The 18,161-nt window shown below is 39.5% G+C and overlaps 1 protein-coding gene across 1 annotated transcript in view; it reads left to right on the top strand.

The window, feature by feature from the left end:
* Positions 1–18,161, top strand: part of lmtk2 (lemur tyrosine kinase 2) — a 99,474-nt gene that overhangs the window by 43,142 nt on the left and 38,171 nt on the right. The window contains exons 4-6 of the mRNA XM_078418077.1: positions 737–810; positions 4,211–4,329; positions 5,888–5,975. Of these exons, the coding sequence (XP_078274203.1) occupies positions 737–810; positions 4,211–4,329; positions 5,888–5,975 (281 nt within the window). The remainder of the gene's footprint in view (positions 1–736; positions 811–4,210; positions 4,330–5,887; positions 5,976–18,161) is intronic.

An 18,161-nucleotide genomic window follows, 5' to 3' on the forward strand; every position in this document is an offset into this window, starting at 1 on the left:
ATGGCAAAAGACCAGCATTATAAATCAATATTCAATATAAGACAAATTGTAGGAAATTGGAACTTATTCCCACAAACTCTTTAGATCTTGTTATTCCTTTGCTCTTCATGAAGGGAATTTTGACATTAATACCTAGGCAACAGAATAAATTTTTGCTGGGCATGGTTTTCATTGAAAGATACAGCAAAAAACAGCTCCTCAGCCGACCAAGTCTACACCGACCACCCATTCACACTAGATCTACATTATCCCACTTTCTCATCCACGCCGCACGCACTAAGGGCAATTTAGAATCCAATGAACTTAAAAAACCTGTATGTCTTTGGGACGTGAGAGGAAACTGGAGCACCCGGAGAAAATCCATCCGGTCACAGGGAGAACATGCAAACTCCACACAGGCAGCACTGGGTCTTTGGCTCTGAGAAGTAGCAGCTTTGCCTGCTGTGCCACCCTGAGTGAGCATGGGTTATCGATGAACTATGTAAATGTGAATACGAGCAGTGGAAGACTGGACAAATTTGTTTTAAGGAGGACAGAGTATTGGATGTTATTGGATTTATATTGTCAAGTCTAAGGGTAATGATGGCATTGATTCAACTCTAGTTTTAGGGTGGAAGTGGTCAATCGCAAAATTTAAATACTGGTGTGAACATTTGGTGAAAATTAAAGTAGAAAGTTAGCTCGTGTAAATATTTATATATGCTTCAGTCATTTGATTTGTTTTTGTGTTTTATAGGAGTATCTTCAGCACCTTTTGCGCGTCATCATCTTAGCTACATTCAGGAAATTGGAAATGGCTGGTTTGGTAAGGTAAGAACTAGTTTTTCCCAAATTGAAGCGTACGCCAATACAGTGGACCAAACATTTGTGTGTGAAAGCTAACCACAGCAGTAAAGATGCAAGATATTTGAACATGGACACAAAATGCTGGAGTAACTCAGCGGGTCAGGCAGTATCTATGGAGAAAAGGAATAAGTGACGCTTCGAGTTGAGATTCTGAAGAAGGGTCTCGATCCGAAACGTCACCTATTCTCCAGAGATGCTGTCTGACCCGCTGAGTTACTCCAGCAAGATGCCATGTCTGTCTATAGAACCTGTGTCTATCTTCGGTGTAACCAGTATCAGCAATTATTTCCTAAACATGCAAGATATTTAAACTCCCTTTAAACCTGTGCTTTATTTTTAGAGTGCCAGTATACATAATTAATAAAGATGGGTGACACGTGGCCGGTAAAATGATGGCGTTTAACTTTTTTTAGATGCATACCATCACAAAGAGGCACTGGTTTAAATATAGTTATATTTACAAGATCTCTAAATTGTTGGAAAGGTTAAATGGACCTTTACTCTCTCCTCTTGTGCATCAAAAAAGTTAATAAATCAGTGGTTTATAATTTTTAGCAGGGAAAATTGAACAAATTGCCAATTGAAGTTCTAGATCTAAACTGCAGTGCATTATAGAGTGCAAGTAGTAACTTATTCTCTTGCTGGCATTTGACAAAAAATAAAGGACTACATTGTTTATTGTTTTCTAACATAAGTTGCATGATTGAACATAATGTAGCCTTCATGCCTCAATGACTAGTTCTGACTGCAGACTAAGCTGACATTGTTTTGCTCTGGTTATTCAATAACGCGTTGGTTACTGCTTTTTTTAAACTACATTTTGTATTGAGGTTCACTATAATTAAGTTGGTAGTGCACAGGTAAATCAAATTTAAATAGTAATGCAACAACAAGATTGTAGAGAAGTGACTCAATAATGAGTGATCATATACAGTCCACCACCGATTTTCCAGCGCCCTTGGTTCTAGAGCCTTTCTGGATTATCCATTTTGTCGGACCAACAGAGGTCACGGCCTCTGAGTGGTGTCCAACGGTACTGGAATGGTCTGATTAGGCAGCGACGAGCCGAAATATTGGCCAGCAAAGTTGGCCTCGGAAGTCGGCTATAGGAACAGATCTGCCGGATCAAGGGGCAAATTCAACCTGCCGTTCGGTGTAGCAGTCCCGATGACATTGGCCACCTCACCCGGCCTAGGTGCCACATTTTAGGTGGAACTTCTAGCTGGGATTTCAAGTGCGCTCTCGTTATTTTATCCGGATTAAAGGAGGTGCTGGGCCACCAGTTGCCGGAAAATTTGTGGTGGGCTGTACTTAATTTTGGAATGGAATGGAATGCTTTATTATCACATGTGACTAGGCACAGTGAAATTCTTTGCTTGCATACCCAATTTGTACAAGGATGCAACCACTCACCATAGCAATTCTAATATCATTATATGTCAGAACCACAGCTTGTTACTATCCTGAGAGATTCAAACAAAAACAACTGAACCAGCCACTTGTGCAGTTGCTACAACAGCAAATTGGATGCTGGGCCATTTGGAAAGGGCAATTTGCTTCCTAACTCCCTGCAATCTGCCAAATGTCAAAAATATGGCGGAATAATCTCCAACTGCCTTAAGAAATTGAATTGAATTAAACCTGGAAGTAGATCACTTTGTCCAGAATAAAGTAACTGTTGAATGACCACCTTAACTATTGACCTCCAACGCTGACATGCTGTGCCATCGACAAAATGCACCATAATTATTCAACCATACCATTTCAACAGTGCCTCTCAAGCCATTACCTTCTAAAGATAAGGGTAGCAAGTTTCTTGGTTTAGTTTAGAGATGATACAGCATGGAAACAGACTCTTTGACACCGATCATCGATCATCCATTCACACGAGTTCCATGTTAATCCCACTTTTGCATACACTCCCTGCACACCAGGTGCAATTTAGGGAGCCAATTAATCTATACGTCTTTGGGATGTGGGAGAAAACCCACGCGGTCACAGGGAGAACGTGCAAACCCCACATAGTATGTGCTCATTTAATTCAAGTGATGTCTGTGATTTAATTTAATTTGAATAATGACCATCAGGTACCACACCAAACTGCACACTGTCCTGACTTAGAAATCCCACTCCACAAGCCACAAAATATCATTATTGTAATTTTCTACTCATCAACAATTTGGGAGTTGCCTTGTGGGGTATCGATGGCAAAAGGCACATTAGGTTAGTGCTGGAGGAGGTCAATGTTTATTGTGGCTATTCAATGCAATTACTTTACTCTAGGCGGTGTGAGCTTTTGGCAGATTGTGGGGAATTTGGAAGCAAATCGCCCCTTACAGAATACCCAGCTTCTTCTGATCTGCTGTTGCAGCGTCTGCATAAGTGGCTGGTTCAGTTAAGGGTTTGGTTGAATGGCTCAGGATACTAAAAGGCAGGGGCTCAGACATTCAATAGACAATAGGTGCAGGAGTAGGCCATTTGGCCTTTCGAGCCAGCACCGCCATTCAATGTGATCATGCCTGATCATTCACAATCAGTACCCCGTTCCTGCCCTCTCCCCATACCCCCTGACTCCGCTATCATTAAGAGCTCTATCTAGCTCTCTCTTGAAAGCATCCAGAGAATTGGCCTCTACTGCCTTCTGAGGCATTAGGATTGCTATTGTGAGTGATTTCACTCACAGTAAGTATAAACCGAGGGTTTTAAACTGGGAGTTGGCTCTCCATTCGAGTTGGGTGTTTGGTAATGCTAGAAAGAAAGGTGTAATTATAATTAGAGTAGAGAATGGAAGGTACAAACCTGTTGTGCTGCTGCAAGTGAGAATGCCAATGTTCTGCTTTGGAACATATGACAATTAAATACTCTTGACGCTTGAAGTTGTTCAGAAGGGAAAAGAGTTTGAATCTCTTGTATAAATTATTCTTGAAAAAGCCCGTAGCCTTTGGCTGGAGTTTGTGGCATTTTGATAATATAATCTTGTATCTATTAGCATTAATGTACACTCTTGAATTAAATACAGGTAAATTCAATCTTTTTTTAAAAGCCATGTATTTTCAGTAGACATAATTTTGTTTTTATTTTCATTTTCCTTAGAATTTGCATGACTGTAACAAAGTCCCTATCACAGCATTGCAGATTTCTGTCTTATTTCCTGTTGTTCTCTTTTCCGGAGGATGAATGCTTGGTGACCTAAATTGAGCGATGTGGATTTGCCAGAGAAATGTACAAACATCCTTTGTCACCTGCTGCAATGTCCTTGTCCTCTTCCACATTGCATGTAATCAAGAATGTTTGTGGGAAATCAGAAGTTTCCTGTTTCAGAGACTGGAAGTATTTAAAAGCATTTTTCTGCATATTTTGAAAGGTTCTTCTTGGGGAGTTCTACCAAGATTCCAGTTTAGTCCGAGTGATTATTAAAGAACTGAAAGCCAGTGCAAGCTCAACGGAGCAACAGCGATTCCTTAAAAATGGAGAGCCTTACAGGTTAGTCATGCTTTTTACTTATACACCGTATAGAAAATTTTTTTTTGGTTGAAATCTGTGTTGTTTTGTTCTTCACAAACTCTAATAATGGATTTTGTTTCCACAATCAACCATCTGGATTTTTCACAGATTGCAAGTAGAGCAATTGTGTTTGGATCTACATTTCTAAATTACAAATACAATTTGGAAATTGCAAAAATCAAGTTTTTTTTCCATAACTTTGATATTAAGGGATATGAGGGCTGTGGGGTGAATGCAAGAAAGTGGCACTGGGGTAAATTAATAGTCGCAGCGCTATTTAGACTCTGCTCACAGGCATGAGGGCTGACTGGATGACACCTATAACATATTTTCATGTGTGTCCCTTAATAAATGAATTCCTCTCAAAACTAGGTGAAGGTGGCTCAAAGCCATCTTTTTATTGTCTATCGATATTAAATTAACCATACGAGCTCTCATTAGCCTTTCGCAAGTGGAAATTGGAATTAAGCCCTTTGCTCTTCAATGATTGGTATATAAATTAAATCGTCACTTAATTGTCATCAATAAATTGTGTTAAAAGCGTTCGGCAGTCTTTTGTTTAGAATCTGATTTATGCATAAGTCACATGCTCTCTCTCTCTCTCTCTCTCTCTCTCTCTCTCTCTCTCTCTCTCTCTCTCTCTCTCTCTCTCTCTCTCTCTCTCTCTCTCTCTCTCTCTCTCTCTCTCTCTCTCTCTCTCTCTCTCTCTCTCTCTCTCTCTCTCTCTCTCTCTCTCTCTCTCTCTCTCTCTCTCTCTCTCTCTCTCTCTCTCTCTCTCTCTCTCTCTCTCTCTCTCTCTCTCTCTCTCTCTCTCTCTCTCTCTCTCTTCCCCCCCCCTCCCCCTCTCTCTCCCCCTCCCCCTCTCTCTCCCCCTCCCTTTCTCTTCTCTTCTCTTCTCTTCTCTCTCTCCCTTTTTTAAATCAAGGCTTTTCAATTAGAGATATCTAGAAAGTTGCACTGACTAAGCAGATGTCCAAGGATACAAGAAGCAGAATCAGCCAAACACCCATTTGCACTAGTACTACGTTCATTAATTTCTCCTCGCATCTTCACCAGCTCCTCCCAGATTGCACCTTTCACTTGCGCATTAGGGTCAATTTACAGCACCCAATTAATCTATCACACAGTGTTTGGGAGAACATGTAAATTCAACGTAGACGTCACCTGATGTCAGGATTGAACCCATGTCTATGGTTCTAATGGCTGTGCCACCATTTTTCTTGTGTTATTCTCTATTTAACTGAATGACTTATGGTTAAAATTTATGTCCTCAAATGACATTGAAAATGATTAACCTGCCCATGTATTGCATTTGTATTTGGAGATTTCTGCATACCTGTATTTACATGGAACTTAGAGTAGGCACAATCTCTTGTGATACTCCAGTTGTGTACATGTATTAGTAAATGTATCAGATGAAATGCTGAAATAATTTTATTGAGTAACTAGTCAACATTTCTTATCGTTCGTAAAGTGCAAGAATTGTTGTGCTTGAAATTCTTTTGCTTCATAGTTTTGTCTTTATTTGTAATTTCAGAGTTTTGCAACATCCAAATGTGCTCTACTGCTTGGGACAATGCATGGAAGCTGTCCCTTACCTGCTGGCATTTGAGTTTTGTCAGCTGGTAAGTAATGAATTAGTAGTATTAATGCTATTAACGACAACAAGGTATCTATTCTTTGTCCTTCATAAGCCAGTGAAACGTCACTTTTCAGTTACTATAGTAGAAATAGACTATGGTGCAGCAAGTAGGATAATACTAATCAGAACAGGCAGTACGCGATTTTGATCCCATCGCATGTATTTTAGGGCTGCACCTGCATCCTTTCCACTCCCACACATTGATTTAATCTGTTATTAAGGCAGTTGGACAGAGGGGTGGCTGCTAAAGTCTTCATAAGGATGTCTAAGATTTTACATCTAAACCAGTTGCTTTTTGAACTAAGACTGTAAATATTCCCATCGGGAAGAAATGCTTTAAGCAAATTTCCTGAATGAAACAAAGATAATTAATTAGCATTATTGGTGTTTTTCTTCCCTGTAGAGGATTTTCTTTTTTATGTTTTTTTCCCCCATTAACTTGGATTTAGTAAATATTTAAAACTATCAAACTATGAATATTTGAATCAAGTATATTTAATTGCTTTTAATTAGTGTATTTCATGCTTGCCATTTGGAAATTTTGAGCAGAACATGCTGGAAAATTATTATTCCATTAAAGGATTAGAAGAGATCACAACCCACGGGGAATGATTTGAGTAGTTTCAGAATGTACTTCTGATGTTAATATGAATTTATAAGCATACACGCACCACTATTTTAAAAGTTTTTGTCAATAAATTGGTATAATTTATAACATAAAATGATTTCAGACTCTGAATGATGAGAAGTACATTGTGGGTGTGAGTGTGATTCATAGTGATTCATTTTATTTGTTATTTCTAAAGCCAAATTTCAAATGCATTTTGATTAGCTTCTGTATTTTCCATTTGCAGTCAGTTGCCTGACATACATGAGCTTTATCTTCCAGTTCCCTGATGGAAATTACTGAATGCTTTTACTTTAATTGAACATCATAGCTTTTTTTTTTTTTACCTCTGCAGAAATCTTTATTGTTGGCTTGATGGTAAAAAATTCTTATCAACATTTTTCTTTCATTGAAGTTATTCTAACATTACCCTGGAGATAGGAAAATTGTCTTTTTGGTAGTGCTGCTGCCTACACTTCTAGCATCTCGGGTTTGATCCTGACCTTGAGTGCTGGCTGTGTGGAGCTTGCAAGTTTTCTCTGTGACTTGGTGGCTTACTCCCGGATGTTCCAGTTTCCCCTCGCATCCCAATGATGCACTAGTAGGTTAATTGCCTACTGTAATTTGTTCCTTGCTTCAGGGAGAAGCAAGGGAATTCGGGGAAAGTTAATGGGCATGTGAGCGAATAAGTTACTAAGATATGTGAAGGCTCACTGGAACGATTACTCCACAACGCTGAGATACTATATTCTGCACTCGGTATTTGTCTCTTTGCTTTGCCTTTTGTACTTGTGTTTTGCTCAATTGTACTTGTGTATCATATAATCTGATTTGATTGAAAAGCGTGCAAACAAAAGCTTTTCACTGTACCTTGGTGCACATGATAATATACCTAATTAACCTAAGGCTAAGTCTGAAGAAGGGTCTCGACCCAAAACGTCACCCATTCCTTCTTTCCTGAGTTACTCCAACATTTTGTGATACCTAAGGCTCTGCGTGCTCTGTGCTAGTTGGTCATGTGGGCATTACAGTGGGGCAGCTGGTGGAGGAGCTGCTCACAGCACCAGAGACCCGGGTTCGATCCTTACCTCGGGTGCTGTCTGTGTGGAGTTTGCATGTTCTCCCTGTGATTTCCTCCGGGTGCTCTCACGTCCCAAAGATGTATGGGTATGTAGGTTAATTGGCCCTCTATAAATTGCCCCTAGTGTGGAGAGAGTGGATGAGAAAATGGGATAACATAGAACTAGTGTGAATGGGTGATCGATGGTCAGCGTGAACTCAATAGACAATAGGTGCAGGAGTAGGCCATTCGGCCCTTCGAGCCAGCACCGCCATTCGAAGTGATCATGGCTTATCATTCTCAATCAGTACCCTGTCCCTGCCTTCTCCCCATACCCACTGACTCCGCTATCCTTAAGAGCTCTATCTATCTCTCTCTTGAATGCATTCAGAGAATTAGCCTCCACTGCCTTCTGAGACAGAGAATTCCACAGATTCACAACTCTCTGACTGAAAAAGTTTTTCCTCATCTCCGTTCTAAATGGCCCACCCCTTATTCTTAAACTGTGGCCCCTTGTTCTGGACTCCCCCAACATTGGGAACATGTTTCCTGCCTCTAACGTGTCCAACCCCTTAATAATCTTATACGTTTCGATAAGATCCTCACTCATCCTTCTATCCAGTGTATACAAGCCTAGTCGCTCCAGTCTTTCAACATATGACAGTCCAGCCATTCCGGGAATTAACCTAGTCAACCTCGGTGGGCCGAAGAGCCTCTTTCCATGTATCTCTAAACTAAACTTAAAATAATAATTAGTATTGCGTTAGGGACTGAAATTGGCATTGGATCAGCATTGGATTAGTGCAATGTCGTGCAAGGGTGCTGACAGCATGGCCTATTTTGCTTGTATTCGAGATGTTCATTGAAAACTGGGGAATAAAAATATGTGTTTTGGATGTAAAAGACTTGGAATCTGTGTATCTTGCATTGAAAACTGCCCAGTTTCATGTCTTTAGAAATAAAAAGATAAAATCAAGATGTAGTTTACCGTTAGTATTTTGAAGCATTAATGAACTGAAAAATCAAGGGAAGGTAAAAATGGAAATTGACAGTTAATTGTTTTTTTTAACTTCTCGAGCAGGTGGTTGTGATAGGTAACGTAGACCAGTTGAAATCAAACACTTGAGGCTGTCAAATAATACCTGTCATAATGTACTGCTCAAAAGTATCTTTAGTACCATCATCTTTCATTTCACTTCTCTCTCTTCACAAAAATGTAGTGATATTTTTCAAGCCATATTACTATCGAACCAGATGGAGATTTGGTCAGTAACCTTCATTACAAAGATGATTGAAATGTTTAATTCTTGTGTTCAAAATTATTCAAGTTGCAAGTATAAAGCAGCCAACTATAAGGACTGGAAAATGCGCATTTTGCATTCAGCAGTTGAATGCTATGTTGCTGCTTGTTAATGAATTTCTTTGCTCAGCAATGAACAGGCACTGATGATTCTTTTTGGGTGAAACAAAGGTTTGAAGGAACTTACAAGTGGAATCATTTGGGGCTTGTATGGATTTAATACACCAGGTTGGTGCCAGGCATGAAGGTTAAGTTGATGATGAACCAGACAAGCCCTGGTATTTCCCAGAATCTTGACGTCCGTACCCTGTCAGTTTGACTTCTTAAAGGAACCTGAGATGGCAAGCAAACTCGGATGTCTGGGATTCTTTTCCCTTTGCTCCAGATAGTCCAGTGATCTATTGTCTTAAATGCTAGAATGAATCAGACTAAACAAATGGCAATAGGTCTCTTTCACACTCTTTTTTGCAAATGTTGTAGTTTAGCTACTTAATCGCCATCATCTGAGGTACTAATAACCACTGCATAATCTTGCAAAAGTGGAATATCCCAAAGCGCTGGAGTAAATCAGCAGGTTGCAACATCTCCAGAGGAGTTGCATTGATGATGTTTTGGGGTGGGAACCTTCAGACATAAAATGTTTTAAACTACAGTGTAATGTTAAAAAAGTAAAATAAAAGTGTTTTGAAGTATAGTAATAGGAGTAACATCCATTAGTCTGGGAAATATGCAAGTCTGGGACAACCAAAGGTCTGATGGTGCTGGATTATCAGAGTTTTATAGTAATCCTTTGTCATTCTTTGCTGCTCTTATATTCTGTCCATTGTTCTGATCTGCTACTCATCTATGGTCAATAGTCTCCTTTATCTTTCTTACCATCTTTTAACTTGTGGTGAGTCCTTGCCATTGAATTTTTCTCATGTCAGAATGTATCTATTCTGTGTATTCTGATAGACCCCATTAAGCATCATTCACTACATCTCAACTATCTAGACCCTAAGCCTAATTTGGCAGTTCACCTTCATGTAAGACTTCATGTACTGACGTCTTCCACTTTTCTAAACTGCAGTGGGAGTAAGTCATTCTTGACCCTGAAGTCTACTGAACAAGGATGTGTAGCTCTAAATGTGTTTTATGGTGTCCTTAATGTATTGCTTTACCACCTAATCTTCCATTATGTTTGCCATATCTTTCAAATTCTGTGGCAGAATGCAAAGTGCTAGAGGAACTCAGCCGGTCAGGCAGGATCTTGGAAGAAATGGGCATGTGATGTTTTGAGTTGGGATCTTTCTTCAGGCTGTATAATTCTATACACTATACTAATTCTGTAGAATGGTTAGAAATTTTCAGAAGGTAAATGTAGTTGTAAATGGGAGAACAAAAGGGGACCCGGTGTGGGGGAGGGGATGGCACTAGCTCTAGAATCCTCTGCCCAGGGGATAAGCCTGTGTTTGTTTGTTTGTTCATTGGTTCCGGTTAAGGAGCTGTGCACACGGCAGCCAGCCAACAGTCGCTTGTCTTTTTCTTTTTTTCTCACTTTTAATTTAGTTTTAATTTCAAGTTTTCGTGTACCTTGTGTGTTGTGACTGTTGGCAGACTAATTTCCCTCCGGGGTTGAATAAAGTTTTATCGTATCGCAGTTTACTGTAATTCAACCTAAAATGAAACTGATTTGCCTTTCGTTAAAGTGTTGTTCCACCTGGTGGTTAAGATTAGAACCAATTAATAAATTACAGACTACCAAAAAGTAAGAAATGAGAGTACGTTCCCTTTATTCTGAATCCTTTAGTCTGAAAAGGGGTTCCGACCGAAAATGTCACCTATTCCTTTTCTCTAGAGATGCTGCCTGACCCGGTGATTTACTCCAGCAATCTGTGCCTTTTTTTGTAAACTAGCACCTGCCGTTCCTTGTTTCTAAAACAAAACTATATTAATTAGTGTGTAGGAAGGAACAGCAGATGCTGGTTTAAACCGAAGAGACACAAAAAGCTGGAGTAACTCAGCAGGACAGGCAGCATCTCTGGAGAGAAGGAAAGGGTGACGTTTCTGGGTCGAGACCCTCATCAGAACTGCAGATATTGGTTTATACCGAAGATAGATACAAAGTGCTGGAGCAAATCACTGGGTCAGGCAGCATCTCTAGAGAAAAGGAATAGGTGACGCCATGTACTGACACAAGCAGGCCCTTGCTCTGTCTCTCGCAGCTGCGGGTCTCACTCATCTTGATCTGCACTAGGAAGATGGGTCCTACCCAAAACATCACCTATCCATGTTCTCCAGAGATGCTTCCTGAGTTACTCCAGCACTTTGTCTTTTTATAGTTTTGTTTTAGGTGGGATTCAGCTAAGCCTGGAAAACTGGAATTTAATAAACCAAACCTGGCCAATATCCTGTTAGCATAAATTTAGTCTACAAAAGGAATTCAAATATTTAATGCAGCCGTCTAAAAGGATGGCAGATGCAGATTAAGTAGTAATTTTCCACAAGAATTTGAGTATGTACATGTAATTTTGAAGAAGTACTAATTTAATTGCTTCATCAAACAGATGGCACACCCATGATGTATGATTTTATATTCATGTTATGAAGGTATGAAGCATTACAATAATTTAAAGTGACACAGAAATATATACTTCAGCATAATTTAAGGGAGCGAGGTGCCTCACACATGCTCACTCCACTGATGCTAAATTGCTTTTTGTTGCATAATCAAAAATGAAATAAGTGCCTGGCAGTGTTGACAAGATTTATAGCTGATGTTTTATTTTTGGCAGTGTCTAGTTTTGAGATGGCAAGAGCAATAACTTTTCTGAAGCAAGCAAGTGAAATGTGGCAATGTTTAATAAAGATCAGAAATTAAAAACCTAAATTCTGCTTTGAAGAGAAAGACAAGAAATGTATTGAGAAATAGTGTGGTTCGCTGCAGAGTTTGTGGTATTTTTGGCATGGAGATGGTTAAGCAATTGATTCTGAGCTGTAAACGAGCACTTCTGTATAAGGAACCTCCTGACTCAGTGCATTTTGTTCAACCGTGTAAGCCTTCCTATTTGGTTGTGCACTGCAGTACACCAGTTGCTGTCTTACTGAGTGACAGCTTCTCTTATTTTAGTGGAAAAACAAACAGCTGAAGGCTGCCATCTAGAGCAAACTATAGAGTGTTACCACTGGAGAAAAGGAATAGGGTTTAGGGTTGAGACCCTTCAGACTAAGAAGAACTTCTTCAGACTTCCCCAGTTTTCAATAAACGTCTCTAATACAAGCAAAACAGGACATGCTATCAGCACCCTTGCATCCAAGATTCTTTGTGTGCATTTAATATATTTAGGATCTGTTTCAATACATTTCACTAGAAAATTTGATTTTTTCCATCCTGGGAATCGGGTTAAAATTGCAGTTTCTTCCTACACATATAGAGTACCAGTCGATTATGTGCTTTCAAAACATTCTCTTCATTCAATTTTAACAAGTCTTAAAATTGATTAAAGGCTCTCTGATTATGAATAATTGGGACAGATGTCACACACATTTTTTAAAAGGCTGTTTCACTGAGTTTGTTTTTCTTTAAATGTACAAGTTACACAATGTGGCAGAACCAGCATTTACATTGTTAGAGCAGCTATTTATTTTTTGGGTATTAAAGTGAGCCCCAATTGCCTACCCAGATGAAAGCTAAAAATCCTATGTACCTTAATGACAATAAAGATTTGTCAGTCTGAAGAAGGGTCTCGACCCGAAACGTCACCCACTCCTTCTCTCCCGATGTGCTGCCTGACTTGCTGAGTTACTCCAGCATTTTGTGAATAAATACCTTTGATTTGTACCAGCATCTGCAGTTATTTTCTTATACTTAATGACAATAAAGATTTCCCTTGCAACCCTCACCGATATTTATTCCTCAGACAACATCATCAAAACACGATATCCCTTCCCATGTCTCTTGATTGTTTGTCAGATCTTGCTGCCTGTAAATTTAATTGCAGCCAATTTGTACGCACAGTATTGACTGCAATTCCAATCTAATTCTTCTGCTATGAACGTAGTCATTATACGAGATTGGTTTGAAGGGTGTGAACTGTGGACATCACATTCACTGGAATGGAACTAGATTTTAGAATTGTCTAGCAGCTCTGGTTTTCATTTTCACCTCAGAATTCAATGCTAAAGTGGTGATATTTCTTGGCTCACGAAATAAATAAGCAAGGTTGGATGAAGAATGCATTGCATTGAACAATTCCTTCCTCTCCCCATGTTGGAATTTCCCTTGCGGTTATCAGGTTAACGTTGTCCCGATTTGTCATCCACAGTTGTGCATTCCTTAGTAGGCCACCAGATTAGCTCATTTGATTTCAGATTTTTTATGTCGTGAGTGAAATATAGTGTTGAGCTTTTATGCCTCTATTTATGCTTAAGAAAAGAAACTTAAGACAATGGTGCTGCGTCTGGCCACAACTATTTTCATAGAAAGCAAATAAAGAAAGCTTTTCTAGATTTGTTTTATGAACCATGGACTATACAGTCAGTTGTCATCGATATAAACTATTCTGGTTGAATGCTTTATAGTAGAAGCATAGAAAAATAGGTGCAGGAGTAGGCCATTCGGCCCTTCAAGCCAGCACCCCCATTCAATATGATCATGGCTGATCACCTAAAATCAGTACCCCATTCCTGCTTTTTCCCCATATCCCTTGTTTCCTTTAGCCTGAAGAGCTAAATCTAACTCTCTTGAAAACATCCTGTGAATTGGCCTCCACTGACTTCTGTGGCAGAGAATTCCACAGATTCACAAATCTCTGAGTGTCTTTGCTTGCTGATAACCTGGTTGCTGCTGGCTAGTTTGGTATAGGGCAGGGACATGTAGCTTCAGACCTCATTAAATGCACACCAAGGCTGAATTATGGAGCTGAGCTAAGAGTGATTTACCTCGACTTCAAGGCAGCGTTTAAGAATCTAGAAACCCTGGTAAAATTGAAGTACGATTGAAATGGTTCCTGTGCTTCACAATGGTCACAGTTCTTGGAAATTCAACATCCCAGCATCAGAACAATACTGCAGAAGAATGATTGTACAATGTTTGTTCACATTTCTTTGAATTATTCACGATGATGAACCAGTGGTAATTTGCATTGTTTTATTATATTACTTTTCCTACTGTTTCTCCACCATCCACTTCCTTCCCTAATTCTCGTAAAATTGTGTTGATGCAGAAATAACAACATTCCAGCTTCCATCGATGTTTGAAATATTGATGGTAATATCGTGGAAATGTTGAAAAATTCAATAATGTTTTTCCTCATTTTTGCTACTTTCAGTTATGTACTATTATCTATTTTAAGCCATCTGTCTGCAACATTGCAGTTCCAGTTTCTAGTGTGTTAATGTTCCTCTTCAAATCATGCTTTTTGTAAAATGCAAGTGTAACTTCACTTCAGGAAGATAACATTGCCGCATTGTAAGTGGCTTCTACTTTTGGGCTGTGCTTCTGAAATCTATCAACCATGAATCTATCAACCATGTGTTCAGACTGCAGAAAAGCACTATGTGATTCATGAATTGAAATCTGTGCATTGGACGGCAGTAGAATTGCTGCCGTGCAGCGCCAGAGATCCAGGTTCAATCATGACCAAGGGTGCTGTCTGTACGGAGTTTGTACATTCTCCCTGTGACTGCGTGGATTTTCTCCGGGTGCTCCGGTTTCCTCCATCACTCCAATGTACCAGGCAAGGATAAGTCGCTTTTATTATTAAGTCCTTTAAATCTGCCATTAATTAAAACTTTCACTGATCTAAAATAATTTTAAAACATTTTTTTAATGAAAAAATATACTGATCTCCTTAAATATTTTATGATCACATTAACCTGGGCTTGTAATTAAACAAAGAATTTGGGGTAAGTGCTACCATATTTATTGCTAGATCCAGATATCTTTTGATAACATGATAACTAATCAGAGTGTGGAACAAAGACCGCTGTCAGGGTCAGCTGCACATCCTTGGCAAAAATAACTGTTTTTAGCAGCAGATGGAATATGCATAAAATGCTGGAGTAACTCAGCGCATCAGACAGCATCTCTGGAAAAAAGGAATAGTTCACGTTTTGGGTCTGAAGAAGGATTCCGACCCGAAATGTCACCTTTTCCTTTCCTCCAGAAATGCTGCCTGACCCGCTGCGTTACTCCAGCATCTGCAGTTTCTTCGGACACAGATGGTTTCTGCACCCACTTAACTTTGGAAAGATCAAAAATACATTATTGATTGTACAATTTGTAGTAATGTGTTGACGTCTCATGCCTCATTAGTAATTATTCTCATATCAGCACATCATACTGTAAAATTAAGTGCATGTTCAATTGCACTTGTACTATCATTTTGGTATTTTGTGTACTGAACCACTGATCTTTCAAAAAAAATCCTGTGCTTTGTGATTTCTATTTACATCTGCCGTCCCTCATCTAATGCTGACCTATCATGGCAAGCAATTTGATTACTACTTCAGCGAGGGTATTACATATCAGCTAATGATCATTAGGAATGTTGTACCACGTATTTTACAGACACTCTGCTCTTTCGTCGGTTTTGTATGACACTTGCTCACACCTCAGGCTGAATTTCGATCATAGGTTTTTGTAATATCAGTTGCAAGTCTTTAATACCTTATGTGAAGTTATGTTCGTCTTTTTTTATTTCCGCGTTCATATATTTCTGAGCATCTATATCGGTGGGGAAGACCAGTCGCAAAGTGTTCCTCTCACCCAAGATGCATTAATCAAAAATAATGTGGGTGGAAGCAAAATCTGGGTGGTTTCTAAGTCTCTAATATTTAAAATGATCTGTGATTAAACACCTTTACAATAAGCAGATTTAACTAAAGCTAGCAAATAAGCCAAGAGTGCACACGATTCTAGTCTGAATCAGTGACTGGGAATGTCTCATGCACTGGAATCGATCTCTGGTTTACATAAACCTGTATGGGGAATGCTGGATTCTAATACAATGAATGATTTTCTTGCTATTGCACCACAGCCTCTTCAGTTTAGAGATACAGCATAGAAAGAGGCCCTTCAGCCCACTGAGTTCATGCCAACCATCGATCACCTGTGCGCTTTGGTTCTATGTTATCCCACTTTCTCATCCACTCCCTTTACACAAGAGACAATTTACAAAGGCCAATTAATCACATTTCTTTGGGATTGGGAAGGAAACCTACGGGGTCGCAGGGAGAACGTGTAATCTCCACACAGGCAACACTCAAGGTTAGGATCGACCCCGGGTCTCTGGCGCGGTGAGGCAGCAGCTCTGTGCCACTCTGTTTTCAACTGTTCTGTCCTCTCTTGTTCCTTTCTGGGTCCATGTCTTGGCATGGATAAAAAACACTACATTGTGACTGTTGGTGTGAAAATGTGTATGACAGTGCGCTATTTTTGGCGGAAGCTGCACTGCTTCTATTGTCCTCCTTTCTTCAGCAGCACCATATTGGTCACATCTTGTTGATCAAAATATTATATTCTTCATCAACCCAGGGCATTACTTTTATCTCATCAGTTATCCGTCCGTGGTCATGGGTATTAAACCAATTAGCATCCAGTTCTTTTTGTCTGCCTTCCTTTCTCTTTTTATATAATCATAATACAAACCATTTCAATTTAATTCCAGCATTTAAGTCTTTAAAGCCTTTGCACACTAATCCAGCACATATTACAGATTTGAAACAGTCATCATTCTGATCCACTCTGGGCAAAGCACAATGATGGAGTTGATTTTTAATGAAAGTCTCGCACATTAAAATACTAATGCTGCTGTATTATCCAAAACTGGATAATTTTTGGTTGCAGCATTTTATAATTTATAGCATTTAGTTAAAGATAAATATATAACTTCAATTTTCATGGCATGAGGCATTCCTATTCATCAAGTTGGGGATCAAACAATTTTGACCCCTTACTTAATCCTGTTTTATTTTTTCAGTTTTAACGTTAATTTTGATTGTTTATCATCAAGGCATTTGATCAGTTGTTATTTTTTGTTGTTTCGGTTAATTTATTGTCGCGTCTACTGAGGTACAGTGAAAAGCTTTTGTTACGTGCTACCCAGTCAGTGGAAAGGGCTTGCATGATTATGATCGTGCCATCCGCGGTGAACAGATATATGATATAAGGTGCAACGTTTACTGCAAGAAAAAGTCCAGTATATTCTGTCTAGCAAGGAACACTTCACAATGTAACCAAAATTTCCAGCAGATTGACTATTTGATTGAACTTTAGTTCGGTTTAGTTTAGAGATAGAGCGTGGAAACAGGGCCTTTGGCCCACCGAGTCAGCGCCGACCAGCGATCACTTATTCACACTTGTTCCATTCTACACAGGACAATTTATACAAGTCAATTCACCTACAAACCTGAGATAGACACAAAATGCTGGAGTAACTCAGTGGGACAGGCAGCATCATTTTGTGTCATAGATGCTGCCGCTAAGTTACTCCAGCATTTTGTGTCAAAGATGCTGCCTATCCTGCTGAGTTACTCCAGCATTTTGTATCTGTCTTTGGTTTAAACCAGCATATGCAGCTCTTTCATACACCTACAAACCTGTACGTCTTTGGGATGTGGGAGGAAACCGGAGCACCCGGAGAAATCCAACCTGCACGTTTTTGGGATGATGCTTGAGAAAACCGAAGAACCCCGAAAAAAAACACGCAGGTCACAGGGACAACGCACAAACTCCGCAAGACAGAACCCTTAGTCAGGATCAAACCCAGGTCTCTGGCGCTGTAAGACAGCAACTCCACCACTGTGCTGCCCCAAATTCCAAGCATTGCAACTAAGTTTTAAAAAAACTCACCATGAGCAAAGCAGAACAAGAGACACAAAGAAATAACTGGGCTCAAATGTAATCTGCTGATTTTGAGTGAAACCGTTTGAGATTAAATAGGATTGTGTTGTATTGGTTTGTTCAAAGGGACAGAGGAAGAAATTATCCAGCTCATTGAATTCAACACCACATAGAATGGTTAACATCAGCTTATGTGGAGTATTGTAGGGAGGCAGGGACCATGCTCATATTTCTCTTGGGAAGCATACAACCCAGTGGTATGAACATTGATTTCTCTAATTTCAATTAACTCCTGCATTTCCTTTCCTCCCCTCCCATCTCGCCCTCACTCCCCCAGCCTAATCATCCTGCCAATTCCACTGTTTGCGTCCTTGTATC

Source organism: Rhinoraja longicauda, chromosome 21 (genome assembly GCF_053455715.1).
Source record: "Rhinoraja longicauda isolate Sanriku21f chromosome 21, sRhiLon1.1, whole genome shotgun sequence".
Classification (NCBI taxonomy): domain Eukaryota; kingdom Metazoa; phylum Chordata; class Chondrichthyes; order Rajiformes; family Arhynchobatidae; genus Rhinoraja; species Rhinoraja longicauda.